Source organism: Peromyscus leucopus, chromosome 8b, assembly GCF_004664715.2.
Source record: "Peromyscus leucopus breed LL Stock chromosome 8b, UCI_PerLeu_2.1, whole genome shotgun sequence".
In the NCBI taxonomy this organism is placed as follows: Eukaryota; Metazoa; Chordata; class Mammalia; order Rodentia; family Cricetidae; genus Peromyscus; species Peromyscus leucopus.
In genome coordinates this window covers 41,300,116-41,314,997 of record NC_051086.1, presented here as the reverse complement: position 1 = coordinate 41,314,997, position 14,882 = coordinate 41,300,116, and the positions used below count along the sequence as shown (strand labels likewise).

The 14,882-nt window shown below is 45.2% G+C and overlaps 1 protein-coding gene across 1 annotated transcript; it reads left to right on the top strand.

Moving 5' to 3' along the window:
• Window positions 1-1,073: 1,073 nt before the first annotated feature.
• Window positions 1,074-6,924, top strand: LOC114682982 (protein RoBo-1-like). Its single transcript, XM_037201099.1, has 6 exons — window positions 1,074-1,231; window positions 1,726-1,815; window positions 2,004-2,117; window positions 2,517-2,669; window positions 3,446-3,577; window positions 6,106-6,924. Exons 2-6 carry the CDS (start codon window positions 1,743-1,745, stop codon window positions 6,300-6,302), a joined length of 669 nt encoding a protein of 222 aa, XP_037056994.1. The 5' UTR covers window positions 1,074-1,231; window positions 1,726-1,742; the 3' UTR covers window positions 6,303-6,924.
• The last annotated feature ends 7,958 nt before the right edge of the window (window positions 6,925-14,882 follow it).

The following is a 14,882-nucleotide window of genomic DNA, read 5'->3' as shown; positions in this document are numbered from 1 at the left end:
GGAGTTGGGGACACATTATGAAATGCCACAAGGCATGGATACTGGATTCCTTCTTAGGAAGGCAAGATTCAAACTAACTCTTTGAAAAGGCCTTGGTTATATTTTGGGAGGGTGTACTGCATGTCTTGGCTGCCATCTTAAAATCTTGAACAATGGTTCACTCTCTAACCAGGAACTGAGGTGGGCTTCATTGCTAGGAACCCATGATATCTTCACTCAACATGCCTTGAGAGTGTGACAAGTCTCTCCCAGCTCATGTTTCTGTGTCTCCTGAAATGTTTTGTCAACTTACATTGAACAATAGGAACACATTCGCCACCATTTCAGGCCTGTGTAGAAATTCCAGGCAAGTCTCTGCTAATTTCTGTGACCATCAGGGTGTCCTTTCTCATCCCTTCATCTCTGTGACTGCCAGTTGTCCTTCCTCATCTTTTCAATGGTCCCTGTCCTTTCTCATCCCTTCTACACTCCAGCCTCTGAGGCATAGACACATCCCTATTCCTTCCCTGTAACCCACACCTTCTTCAACTCTCTGCCTACTGGCTTCCCAAGGGAGTGTCCCTCTGCCCTTGGCACCTGAGTTTTGAGAGAACATGCCCAAGGGCTGGATAATTAGAGGAGGCTAGAGGAGACTGATCCCTCTAGCTTAACCTTTCTCTCCGCTGCAAATAAGAAGGCTGATGAGCTATGCCCTAACAAGAGGCTGGTGTAAAAACAGACAGAAAAAGTGAATTGTAGAGGAACACACCCAGTTCCCTCTGGGTAGAGAAATAAATAGATCCCAGGGTCTGACTCTAGGGGAAAAAAATGAAGGATTGGAAGAGGGAATACTAGGAACTTGCCCCAAGGAAAGGTGGAGGATGATTGCTACATGCTGTGGGCCAGCCTCCTATCCTTTTTAACTTTTGAGTGCTCCAAACTTTTCTGTAGCTCACCTCGGCACAGAGGCATTATAACATGCCCCACCCCTTCCCTACCAACTGGAAGCCCAAGAAGTGTTGTTCTCATAGTTTCTCTTTCTCTCTCTAGAAGACCAGGAAGTTTAGTGCACTTGGCTTCATGTCAAGATACTATTACAGTGCCTTAATTACCAGGCACCGCCCTGATGGGCTATAAAGCTCAGAGATAGTGAGGGCAGAGAAAGTATTCCTTTCTTCCTTCCTCTGGTGAGATCACTGGCCGTCCTCTCCATCTCAAGGCAGTCCTTTCAGAAGAGCAGGACTACTTCTTGGTGAGCATTTCCAGTGTGGGCTCTGCTGGAGGCCAGTTGTTAGGGGGAAGGTGACTTGGGATATGGTGTATCTTTAGTTAAGGGGCAGATTGCTCTTGAGCATCATGGCCCAGAACTTTCTAGAACATAGAGAGCCTCCACCTGCTCTCCAGAGGAGTCATTTCTTCACTCAGCCATTTCAGCTGTGGAAGGAGATCTAGTGCTCTCCAAATCCATTCAAGAAGAATCCCGGGAAGGCAGACCCCTTCCCACCCCTAATGCCTTGATAGAGAATATGGTATCTTTTCCAGTTTTTATCCTTCCAAATGGCCACATCTAGCATAAAGCCAGTGTTTGATAAATTTGGGCTTTCAGAAAGAATGAGTGAATGAACAAATGAATGATTGAATGAATGCCTACTTGGACAAACAACACAGTCTGGTGTGTGGATTGCTGAATTACAGGTCTGAACCCCATAGCTCTGACCCCACTGTCCTCTCTTGCACCTCATGCAGTGTTCACAGAAGTCACCATGGCCTGGTCCTGCAGCCTGAAGAGCCTCCTCACAGTCTTTGTCTTCACCATCTTCGCTGTCGGCTCTGTGGGTAAGAGGAAACGTGGTATTCCTTTCTCCTAAAGAAGGGGGAGGTGAGCAGTCGAGCCTTGGGGAGGTCACCAACCACATGAGACTCTGGTGGTCTGTCTAGCCCCTCATGACTTCTTGGTTCCTAGGAAACATCAACTACAAGGCTCTGGGATTACCTTTCAAATGATGTACATTTCCTCCTTGCAGAGAGTTACCAGTGTACAGTATCTTTATGTGCAAGCGAGTCATGTTCTTCAGCCACAAATTTTTGTACAGCCACTAAAGGCTGCTTCAATCAAATCCAGAAATTTGATACACCATGTAAGTCAACCCTCACACCTTGAACATCCTCCAGGTTATCTTCCTTCCTTTCCAGGATGAGACTGTGAGCCTGGGGTTCTTTCTGGGAGGTGGTGGAGATGGAGCATGCGCTTGTTGTAGGACCTAGATTCTACATGGTGAGGACCATTTGGGTGTGACTCCATTCTTACTTTCACAGTGTCGGGGATCAAACTCGGGCTATCACGCATGCTAAGCAAGTACTCTACCACGGTCACTCCCTTTGTAGCAGATTGTCCCTCTGTTGGTTCCTTCTCTGAAACAGACCATTGCAGAGGGACTCTTGGAGAAAAGCAGTGCTCAAGGCAGAGGGGATGAAGGGACAGGTTCTTTACCGCTAGCTCAGGAGGAAAATTTACCCGGTGGTTCAATTTTCTGCAGCTACAGTTACAGACCTTGTGTTGAAGCAAAAAGGGTGTTACCCAGACACATGCAGTGCACTGACATTCTCAGCAACACTGGGGGATCAACGGAGATTTATCTATGAGAACAGGTGCTGCACAACTGAGAAATGCAACCAAGAGGACATAATTCGTGAGTACAGTTCCTGTCTGTGCCCCGCCACCTGCTCAGGACTCCTCTGCCTTTCCAGGAGTCCATCTCTCTGCTGATGGGCTGCAGCCCTGACACTTGCCTTCCCTTTTTGCTTGAAGTTTTCATTTGTAAGGGTCTGGGTTGGATACAAGCCCCTCTCTTGAGTATGTGTGTACACACTTGCATACACAGACTGACAGCTGGGTACCAGTAATTGGTCCTGGGTCTATTCTCTAAGTAGATTCAATGAATCTGTAGGTTTAAATGCTTTGCTCTGCCTCTCCTGTTGAGAGATTTCCTCATCTATTTTATTCCTCATCTTGGATTTTTGTGTTGCTGAGATGGATGTCTTGCATGCATCCAGGCTTGAGTTGTATTACTAGAATCAAGCAATCCTCCTGCCTCAGCCTCCAAAGTTGGAGTAACTGGGAGTACAGATGTATGTGACCATACTTGGCTCATTCCTCACTCTATGAACAGCATCCTTTTAGAAAACAGATTATCTCTTCTCTAATTATCTAGGCCTTTTTCTTCAGGGCAGGGAACAGAGCAGCTGACAAAGGTGAGGACAGCACGGATTTCTATGCCATCCTTCCCTGCTCTCACACACCAGTGCCTTTCTCCTGTGCCTCCTTCCAGCTCATCTTGGCTGCAACGCTTTTTGCTAGAATCATGAAAAAAAAAAAAACCCTCATTTTGATGAGTAATGGATAGACACGTTCTCACTAATTCTTCTGCCTATTCCCCAAGATGAAAACCTTTCTCTCTCCATTCAGCATCTTCATCTTCTGAACCCAATGGTGTGGAATGTACTGCCTGCTACAATGAGAAAGAGAAGTCATGCTCCTCTGTTACTACCCTGAAGTGCACAGGGAACGAGAAAAAGTGTATCGAGGTTACCGGCTTGGGTATGAGTATTTCCTCAAACATTTTTATGTATATACTCTTGTTTTCTTCTTCTTATTGTTTATTTAAGGTGTGAGTGTTCTTCAAGGGTATAGTGCACCCACCATTTACTTCTGTGGATCTGAAGCTTAGCAGCTGAAAATAGCAAAACATTCATTACATCCCAGTTTCTGCAGGTCTATCTGGAATCTGAGCCCAGCACTACCACTGATTCCAGCTCAGAGTGTCTGCCAGGACTGTGTGCAGCTGTCAGCCAGGGCTGTGGTCCTTCAGATGAAGGATCTGCTTTCTAGTTCACTTATAATTTTGGTGGTGTCAATTCCTCTTCATGCGATGGCCTCATGACATATCAACTGACTTCCCTCCAAGCTAATGATGAGACAGAGAGGCACAGACTGACAAGGGGAGCTGTAGGTTTTAATAATCTAATCTCTGAAGTGACATATCATTTCTGCTCCTATTTGTCTTCCTAAATCTTTTATATTAAAACTTTATTATAAGGAACTTACAAATAAAACACATCATGTAGTGAGATTAGCCAGTTCCAAAGATTACACAGTTCAATGACCTTCTATACAGTTACAGTAACCATCCTGAAGCTGTGGAGATTTAGATTGACTTTTACACTTTCACTATCAACTATAGCTGTATGCACTTATCCACCATATGCACACACACACACACACACACACACACACACACACACACACACACACACGGAAACAACAACAAAATCCAGGACAAAATCAAAACTAGAAAAGCAATTTGCTCCATATCCTGTCATGGCTGGTGTGTCCATTACCTATATCTCATCCTTTCTTATCACCTAATGCTATAGACCCCTCTCAAGAGTCTTATCTTGTCCCTCTTATCCATTGTATCTTGTTGACCCCACAGACCAATCCTGATATGACCTGAGTGGGTCTTACAGAAGGCCAATCTGTCAGGAGCTGGAGTGAGTTGGGGGAGGGGATCATCTTAGGTGTTTTCCACACAGAGCAAAGGGCAACGTGGGGCCAAGCGTTTGGTTATCTCTCCAAGGTCTGGAGCAGGCATTTATTGGCAGTTGAAGAAAGGATGTGTGTGTGTTTGGAGGGGGTAATGGAAAGACAAACAAGTGTTTGCGCCTGCCTTGCTGTTATGTCTTGTAATGGGACCTTGGCTCACTGGCAACACAGAAGGTGATTTCTTTTCTGGATGTCACATAGTTAAGCTCTTGAGTTTTTCCTAGTGTCACTGTGAGTTTAGTAAAAGTTTTATAATTTTCCAGCATGAGAAGAGATATATGTTTGTTGTGTAGGGTGCACACATCATTCAGGTAAGAATTAGAAAAACATCTGTGGGGTTTGCTCTGTGTGCCTAGAGGGAAACTGTAGCAGGAATCTTAAAGGTTCTTATTAATAAAGTCAAACCCGAGGCCAGTTATTGGGGTGAATACTGGAAGGTCAGAGAGACAGAACAAGCCATAGCTATCTCACCTCACCAGTTCCTCAGCTGGTCCTGTTTCCTCAGACTGGAAGACTCTGAGTCCTCATCCAGAATGAATCCCAGCTGAATTGTGCTGCTTCCAAGTCTGAAAGCTTAACCAGCCAAAATGCTTAACCAGCCAAATGCTTCTAGTTTCTCGTCCTCACGCCTTATATATCTTTCTGCTTTCTACCACCACTCTCTGGGATTAAAGGCGTGAGTCACCATGCCTGGCTGTTTCCAATGTGGCCTTGAACTCACAGAGATCCAGAGGGATTTCTGTCTCTGGAATGCTAGGATTAAAGGCGTGTGCTATCACTGCCTAACTAGTGGCTTTTCTGTTCTCTGACCCCAGATAAGTTTATTAAGGTACACAATATTTTGGGGAACACAATACCACCACAGGAAACAGTGGTAACTCTTTTCTGATCAACATGTGAAATGTTTTATGGAATTGTGGGACTGAGAACTTGAAGGCAAGCCAGACCTTATATTTGGAAGCATTCTTAAGGAGGGTCTAGGGTGAGTAGGGGAGAGGACTTTTGTCTAGATGAGTTGAGATGAATGAGGATATTGGGGTGTCACACAGAATACGGGGGTGGGATGAAGCCACCCATAGCAGGACAGCCTTCTACTTCAATTTTCCATGGGAAATGTAGAGATACGTACCTACAGTATTAGCCTCCCATGGAACTCAGTGACCTTGGGAGAAGGATTCTAGCTTGAGGGGATCTGCAGCATTTCTATTTTCCGTAGCTAAGTTGGGATGGAGCACAGATACAATTTAAAATTTAGCCAAACCTGTGAGGTCCTTCGGCTGGGGTCCTTCCTGAATATGTTAAGTTCATCTCTCGCCACGAAAGCGTTCTGACCCCCAGTGTTGCTACTCATGCCTCAAACTGGGGCTCAGCTGATGGTGCACGGAGCTTTCTTCATGTTTATCACCGGAACAGAGGCTCCTTGTTTAAGATCATTCTGGGCACATTTCTTTCCGGAGGGGATTTGGGTGATGAGGAGAAATAAGAGGAGAGCGAGAATGCTAATTCCTGGATCTTTCTTTTAGATGCACAAAATTCCAGCTTAAGGCTGTATGGGAAAGGCTGTGCAACTGAAAACGCCTGCGATCTGAAAATGATTGTCCTCAATGACGTACAAATCCAAGCCTCATGCATCCAAGCTGTTTCAAACAATGGGAACCCTGCCCTCAAATCCATTTCATCAGCTCCCATTATTCTGCTCCTGCTGAAAGCCCTGCTTTGATCATCCAGGAACTGGCAATCTCACAATCCTATGCATATGGACCCATTGGCATGTTTGGGTGACTGTTTCGAAAACACGGAGCAAATAAAAACTAGTGATTACTTCTTGGTTCTTTAAATAAAAACTTATATCCACTTTTGTCTTATCAGGAAATATACAGAGATGACTAATTTAACATTTCCCCTCTTCTCCTTAATATATAGTACTAGAAGTCCTAGTCAAAGTGATTAGGCAAATCAAATCAGTAATTAAATAAATTTAAAACTGAAAGAAAGAATAAAGAAAGGCAAAAAAAGGAAGAAAGGAAGGGAAGGAAATGCATTCATATTGGAAAGAAATTTGTAAAACCACTGGAAGAAAACATTTGTGTGTATGTATATGCACATGTGTGCACATCTATACATGTATGTATGTAATGCTGGAGACAGCCCTGGACTTCATGCTTTCAGGGAAGTATGGCACTGCTGAGACACATTTCTAGACCAAGGAAAACACTTTTTGGCATTAGCCTAAGTGTAGATTCTTAGTCAGGGTTTCTAATAACTTGTGTAGGAAAGGGTTTATTTCAGCTTATAACTCAGACCACACACTTCATTGCTCTTTCATAATTCGAATAAAAAGAGTTAACCCAAATGTGCTGGTTGTTTTTTTGTTTTTGTTGTTTTGTCAACTTGACACAAACCTAGACATATCTGGAGAAAGAGAATTTCAACAAAGAATTGTCTCCATCAGATTGACCTGTAGGCGAGTCTGTGGAGTCATTTTCTTGAGTAATAATTGATGTGGGAGGGCCCAGTTAACTGAGGACAGTACCCCCTCTGGGCAGCTTGTTATGGATGATATAAGGAAGCAAGCTGAGCAAGCCACAGAGAGAAAGTCAGTAAGTAATCTTCTTCTGCTTAAGTTCCTGCCTCTAGGTTCCTGCTTAAGTTCTTGCTCTGACTTCCCTCAATGGGGTGTGTCCCTGAGGAACCGGGTGTTCTCTGAACTCTTAACACCATGCACTGGGGCTAGCCTCCCAGCTGGTTCAGCATCATTCTCAGGAAAGAAGGACTAACATTACCGCCAGGAATTAGACATGCAGCTTTCCAAAAACAACTCCCTATGCCTCAGAGGCATTCTAGATCATTCGAGGAAGGGCTAAGCCAAACTGACCCAAAGAGGCCATCTCTGGTTCTCTGCCTATCCTCTGGGCCTGTTCACATGAGCTCCTCTGTGCTCTAAGGCCTGGTGGTCCTCTCTGCTGCCTCTAATGCTTCTCAGGCTTTTCTCACCAAAGGAGCAGAAGGGACCTTTGATGAAGATGATTAGAGAGCAGAAGCCAGGGAATAAAGAGCAAGGGTGGGGGCTACAGAAAAGTACAGGAGTAGGGAGGCTCTGCCCTAGGCCTGAGCCTGAGTTTCCTCCTGCTTGATGGCAGCCACGGACTCCCAGGCAGAGAGTGACGCTGTGGCTGGTGCCATGTACCTGCAGGTCCCATGGGGCATGGGGCAGATGAGCTCTCCAGTGTAGGAGAACCTGCCATGGCCCCTTACTTTCACAGTGTATGACTGATGATAGCCAGGACAGAGGAGATCAGGCAGGACCCAGGGGTGCTTCCCCTAAGAAGCTGACCAGCTGTGCAAGTGCCCCTCTGAAATACCCAGTACCAACATGCAACCAAGAAGGAAGAAGTTGAGAAGGTTATGTATCATAGAGTCCTTATCTGTGGACCCAGCACAGGTTGGCGGTGTACAGGGACTGTCTGGATGGCAGGTGTTGAGTGGGGATGTTACTCCAGTGTAAACCTGTCTTCACTGACCCCCTTCTCCTGCCTGTACCTGCTATTGCTGGAAGCCCCATCTTTATATTGGACCTGTTCCCTATGCGGTGGGTATTTTCCTCAGGATCTGGTTACTGTCCTCTTACTGAGCCTGAAGGATGGGGTCAGGTCAGGGTGATACTGTTTTTGCCGTTCACTCTGACTGGGATGGGCTTCTCTCAGTCTGCTTTCTCCTCTGCTTTCACCCTATCCTCCAGGTGGTCGTCTGGTAGAGCTCCAGGTTGCAGCCATATGCAACATTAACATCTGCAGTTTTTATTCTGGCTCTCAGCAGGCTCTGAAGACCTGTGAGTCTGACAGAGCTCAGCTGTCTCCTCTTGCTGTTGAGTTTGCTCCAGACTCACAGTACGGACAACACAGGAGAAGGTCCTATCCCGGGACAGGCCTCTTTGGGGCTCCCACTGGCTACAGCCTTCTCTACTTCGGGCAGCAGAGGCTTTCAAGTCACAGGATGACACCACAACAAGTCTGGAGGGGACTGTCATCCCTGAACAGCTGAGCCTCTGCAGCTAGCCTGTCATCCACCGTTCATCTGGAGAACAACCTGCATCTCACCCATGGACCATTCCAGCACCTCCTTTGGGAAGCAAATATTGTACATGAAGCACCCTCTGGTCTCTCAGAGGAGATAAGGAGGCAGCCAGTGATAAAACTGTGAGCTGTCCTCAGGAGGTGTGATCCTCACACTGACCTAAGAGCAGGGTCAGGTCTTATCTGCACTTTACAGCTGGGGAGCTGAGAGGTAGCGCAGTGGGTAGGTGTTAAAGGAAAAGGATTATTCAGCTCTGCTGGAGATGACAGATGACTTCATTCAAAGGAGGCTCTGTAATGTGCTCCCTGCATGGCCTAGAGAGTCAGGGCGTGCTCCAGACACAGCGCAGGCAAGTGAGGAATTAGGGAAGCGCAACTTACCAGGACTTTTGCCGAACAAACTGACACAGTCAAGGAAGAAGAGCCCATCAACCATGAAGAGCTGTGAGGTCCATCTGCGAACTGACTGAGACAGGTTCTTCCTAAGATGGGGAAATGTACAAATAAACATGGCGGAGCAGTGGTGAGGTCCTCACTGAGAAGAGAGCTCTGGGGAGCCCAAGCTGTGAGAGAGGAGAGTACTTTGCCAGTAGCCTGGAGAACAGGCAGTGGACTCCTCCAAGGACTGTTTCCAGGTGGAAGGCTGACAGGAGAAGGGACATTCTGCCCGCCCCCCACCCCAGAAGTGTTTTTAACTGGGACATGCCACAGAATATTGCTTCTGTTCCAAGAATGAGGAGAGAATGAAATCCTCTTAAGGGGGCTCGTGGAACCAATCTCATGACAAATGTGTGTGAGATACCCTTCAAGGAGCGGGACCCCCTGACATCACCCCAAGTTCTTAAAGGTTATGTATCATAACCTTCTTTGAGTTATGTATCATAACTCTTCTTTGACCCTAGAAGGGTGTCCCTGCAGCAGGATCTGCCAGCGTCCCCACAGTGAGCACAGGTTAGCACATATCTGAATAGCTGTTACCATGGAGATTGTGTTGAGACCTTGCCCCGGGAGCAGGAAGTCCGCACAGAGATGAGATTTCCATCCATTGGGGTGTGGGGAGGGCGTGCTCTATTTTCCATTGATGAGTGACATTGATGAATAACTGAGTTTTCTTCCTGAAGTGACACAGCCAGTTCACTGTGCCTCTTGACCTGTTCTGCAGGCTCCAGGCCAGTGTCATCAGAGGGAAGAACAACTGAGGTAATCCTGCCCCAGACTCTGCTGTAAGTGTGGCCTTTTGGCTTCTGCACCTTCTTTGCCAGATACCATTCTTATCGCCAACTCATTAACCGCTTTGGAGTTCATAGTCCAGAATTAATAGCACAAAGAGAGAAGTGTTAGTTAGCTGAGCTGATAAGAGAACTGTGAAATGTACAGTCTTGGACTCTGACTTTGAGCCCCAGGAGAAGATGTGATGGGGAGTGGGATGGGAATGGGATGTTGCAGGGACTCCCTCGGGGTGAGAAGACTGGCTTCCTTCCACTGTAAAATGAAGCTTCTCTGGCCATGGTTGAGAGCAGTTCAAGTCTGTCAGCTCTGGGAGCAGAGTTTTTAATTTTGATTTATTTTTTTACTTTGACTCAATAAAGCAGAGGCAACAACAAAAAGCAAAAGCAGACAAGGGGAGTTTTGTGAAGGTAAGATGATTCCTGCCCAGAAGAGAATGCAGTCAACAGACTGAAGAGACACTCTATGCAATGAGAGAAAATCCTCACTGCTGGTTTTAATGTGGCACTTTTAGGTCACAAGGCATGACAAAACCCATTATCAGAGTAGAGTTTTATTGGAAGGGAGAGGGGAGGGACAGATAGCGTGACCAGGCCTATGGAAGACATGTGTGTGTGGGGAGAGAGAGAGAGAGAGAGAGAGAGAGAGAGAGGAGAAAGAGGACGGGGAGGGTTCTGTGTCCTGCTTCTTATGGATTCCCCTGCACATGCACATATGGTCTTTCTGAGCTAAGTCATGCATTCACAGATTGTATGATCACACAGTGCATGGATTAGGTAGGCTGTAAGGCCCCTTACTTAGCTCCTGAACTGCACATGTGCAGTCATACAGCTGGAGGAGTGGCCGGAATTCCAGCACTTGCAAAGTGCAAATCTGTGAAGGGATCAGTGCTCCCGACATACAAAGAGCTCAAGTACCTCGATGAAAAGGAGAAAGTCCTTAGAAATGGACAAGAGGCCTGGACACCTCTTCACAACAGCAGATGGACACGTGGCACAAAGTACAGACACACCAAGATCCCCAATGTGAATGGAAATCCCAGATAAAAATCACTGTGAGATACCAGCTCAGGCCTCCAAGTATGATTATCATGAAGAGAAAACGTAAGTGTTACCAAGAACGTTCAAAGAAGAGAACTCATGCATGCTGTTGGTGGGAAAGCAAATAATTCAGATATTATGAAAATAACAGGAGAAGAGGTGTTCTCAAACATTTAAAAGTAAAGTGTTAGGTTGGGGCTACTCAAGACCACAGTCACTTTTCTCCTCTGTCCCACTGCTTATAGAGAAATGACAGGCACCCTATGAGTACAGTTTGCCTATGACTCTAATTCTCATGCCCCTAAAGGAGGTTTTCCCTAAGTGATCAGGAACTTCAAGTGGTTCATCTACTATGGTTGACACATAACTAATAAAAGGCTGAATCTTTGTTCTTCCTACCACCACTTAAGAGCCAGAGGAAAACCTGACTGCGGGTGCATAGTGTTGGCAACTATATGTCCTGAGATTTCCCCTTCTCTCTAAAGTCTGACAATAGACCCTTGCTTTGCCTCATGGGCCTGAACTCCCTTCAGAGTCCATCCTGTCTGCCCATGTGTCAGTGTCTCACCTAACAAACCTCCTATTCAAAAGTTCGAGCCAACCCAGGACCCCTCCTGAACCCCAGGGCTCTGACACTCTTAAAAGAAGTCCCCACAGGATCCTGCTGATGAGAATAGGACATTGAAATTGACAGGCAGTTTAGGGTAGAAGACCCTGATAATGAACAGTACCCATCCTTGGCTAAAGTTGTAAATGTCCTTGGCCCTGGTAGTAGCTTCATCCCTGCCAGAAACCAGAGATGCGGGAAGTATTTAACCCAAACTATCTTTGGTTCTGCCCTAGGCAGAGACCAGGGATGCCAGGAAGTGGGGTGTCTAGTTTTTCCTTCTCTTCCCCTAAATGAATACCCTTTCCTAAGATCAATACATAAAGACATAACTGAAACTCAGATGTATATAGGCACTGTGGGTAGGAACTGGACTGACTCTTCATCCCCTCTATGTCTTCATCCAATAAAGCCTTACTAACTCCAAGGTTGTGCCCCTCAGTGGTGCTCATTCCCCAGGGATCTGCTCTCCAGCTGTACTGGATTTTGCTTTCTCTTGAAACTCCTACCTATGAATCTATAATAAAACTGATTCCTCTGCTGTCCATCAATTCATTCTTTGAATTTATGCACGTCAAGAACCTGGAGGCCACTGACTTCTTGGAAGTTTTGTGTGGCTGTGAGCTTCCTGCATCCTAACTCAAGTTAAAGCCTACTTGAGATGAGAGAGAGAAAAGACCTCCATTAAACTCAGAGATACCCCATATTTATTTTAGCTTTATTCACACAGACCACAGTCTCAATGTCCTGCAGGGGAGTGAATGAAGAAAAGCAGGTGTGTGACTAAGGTCTCAGATGAGAGTTCAAGATGACCCTGAGAAGGATTGTGGAATATAAGAAGTTTATCAGCAGAGTTATTAATGCCATGGACAAACAGATGACAGCATAATGAGGACTCTGAATAGTTCACGTCCCAGGTATGGAAAAAGACAGCATGAGGGTGGTTCTGAAGGGCAGAATCAGGCCCATTTGGCAGAAGGAAGAGTTTATTTTTATAGCTCTCTGAGGAAGGGAGTGTTTTCACAGCAGAAACCTGCAGCCAGGCTGATTTCCAGGTAGGAGGCAGAGCAAGAGATGGAGAGCAGGAAGTGTGGCCACCAACACCTGTCAGATGTAAACTCATTTCTCCCAGGTGAGAAACCCTGCACCTGTAAGTCTGTTAGATAAAGACTCAGTTACTCAGCAGGTGTCTGCCCCTGTCTGTGGGAGAGGAAGGGCTGCCGCAGACATGAGCCTGAGCAGAAGTCTAGTCTAAATTCCAGCATTTCATTCTTACAGTTTTGAGTGTGTACCACGTGTACATAGTACTATTCAGTCTTCAAAGGGGAAGTAAATCCTGTTGTTTACAACAATATGAATGAACTCAGAGAACATCATGTTATAAATAAACCTAGCTTTGCCTCATGGCCGCACTCAGTGTGCTTTTTAAAACAGGTGTGGAGAATCAAGAGTGAGGGGTGTTGCCGGGGCTGGAAACTAGAAGACTGGTTCATCACATACTTCAGGTGACAAGGGCAGAAGGTTCAGAGGCTCTGTAGGAATTGAAGTGCTTCTGATTATTATCAGTTTGTTTTGTAGTTAAACATTTCTACTTCTACAAGGATTTTAAATGTTCTCACTGTAACTGTATAAACTGAGGACATGACCACTCCAAGGTATAACTGGGGGAAAGCTTTTTTTTTTTTTTTTTTTTTTTTTTTTTTAGATAAGAGGAAAAGAACAGCCAGAAGCATCTAGAAGAGTACAGAGTGGGGAGAGAAACTAGTAGACTATGGACTATGCATGGTCAGCAGAACGAACTGGGCCGTGAAGGTGGAGAGAGAGGAGGATCAAGATGGGAAGACAAAAAGAGGATCCAGAGAGCACATGGCTTAACTGTGAGGGTTACATAGGAAGGAGAAGCTGGGGGGATTGAAGCCCATGAGTTGGAGAGGTTTAAGGTGGGGGGAGGGGTGAAAAGAGTGGAGAAGAGGCATCGGTGATATTGAGAGAGCCTGGAGGCCAGCATGCATTTTGGTATGTTAATAGGCACCACAGATAGCCTTTTGTCCAGGGTTTCTTTTGGGACTAACACTCACTACATATAAAAAAGAATAGTATGTGAGGCAATGAATCAGATGGATTTAATCATTATGTAATATACCCATATAGTAAACCATCATACTATATACAGTAATGTTGAGTCCAGGGTCACAGAATAATGGGGGACAGACCACCAAAGTCTATTAAACCAGAAGCAAATTTTATTACAGGAAAAAAAAAAGAAAGAAAGAGAAGAAAATCATTGTGGGGCACAAAAGCTTATCAGCTAGCTGAGACCACAGTAAGAGTTCAGGATTCTGAAGCTGTAGTGTCAGGGGTGGGTCATGAGCCCTTTTTATAGTAAGAGGCAAGCATCAGGCATAGACAAAGGGATTTTTATAATTTTGAAGTTAAAACTTTTAGAGACATATTGTATTTTAGGATTTACAATTTTTGCTAATAAGGTTTTAGAGGATTCCAGCTAATTGATGTTTGTATAACCCCTGCAATCCTTTCTCATATAATTAATAGTATTTTGTTAAGACTTACAGCTTTCTTTTCTTCAAGATGGGGTTTTTCTGTGTAGCTTTGGAGCCCATATTGGAACTCATTCTGTAGACCAGGCTAGCCTCGAACTCACTGAGAGTGCTGGGATTAAAGGGTGCACCACCACCGCCCTGCAAAACTTATAGCTTTCTTGACATACCCGGTTTCCCACAGCAGGGTCAATGCAAAGCAGGTTGTCACATAGAACTCCTGAGAGGTTAACTTCGATGTATGGCAGTTGTAAGTGGTAGGGGTTATGGAGACTAGCTAACCCCAAACTGCAGAAAGCCATCGTAAAAGCCCATCATAAAGCAAAGATAGGCCTAGTTAAAGGTTAATCTTTATTTGCTGGCAAAGCCAATGGCTGTCAGCTTCCATCTCTTAAGCTATAACTTTTTACTTCCACACTCCTACCGTATTCCTATATTCCTGGACCCTTCAGTATATATGTAGTTTTTACCTGTCAAATCTAACTTCTTAAAATAGGAAAATAAGAATCATAAATATTTTTTAAGATGAAAGGAAGAAGAAATATAAAAAAAAAAATTGTGTGTGACTGAACATTAATGTTTTACCTGAAAACTGCAAGGAGAAAGACCAAATCCATGACTAATTGAAGCGAGCTTTATTTTAGAGGTGACCCAGGACTGGCCAGCTGGCTGTCTCCCTTACATTAGGGTTTTAGAGAACAGCCGTCAATGGCCTTTTGACAGGTCTTATCCTTCTTCCTGGTTCCCTTTGCCTTGCTAAAACTCTTAGATTACATTCCTGGAGACCTAGCCCCC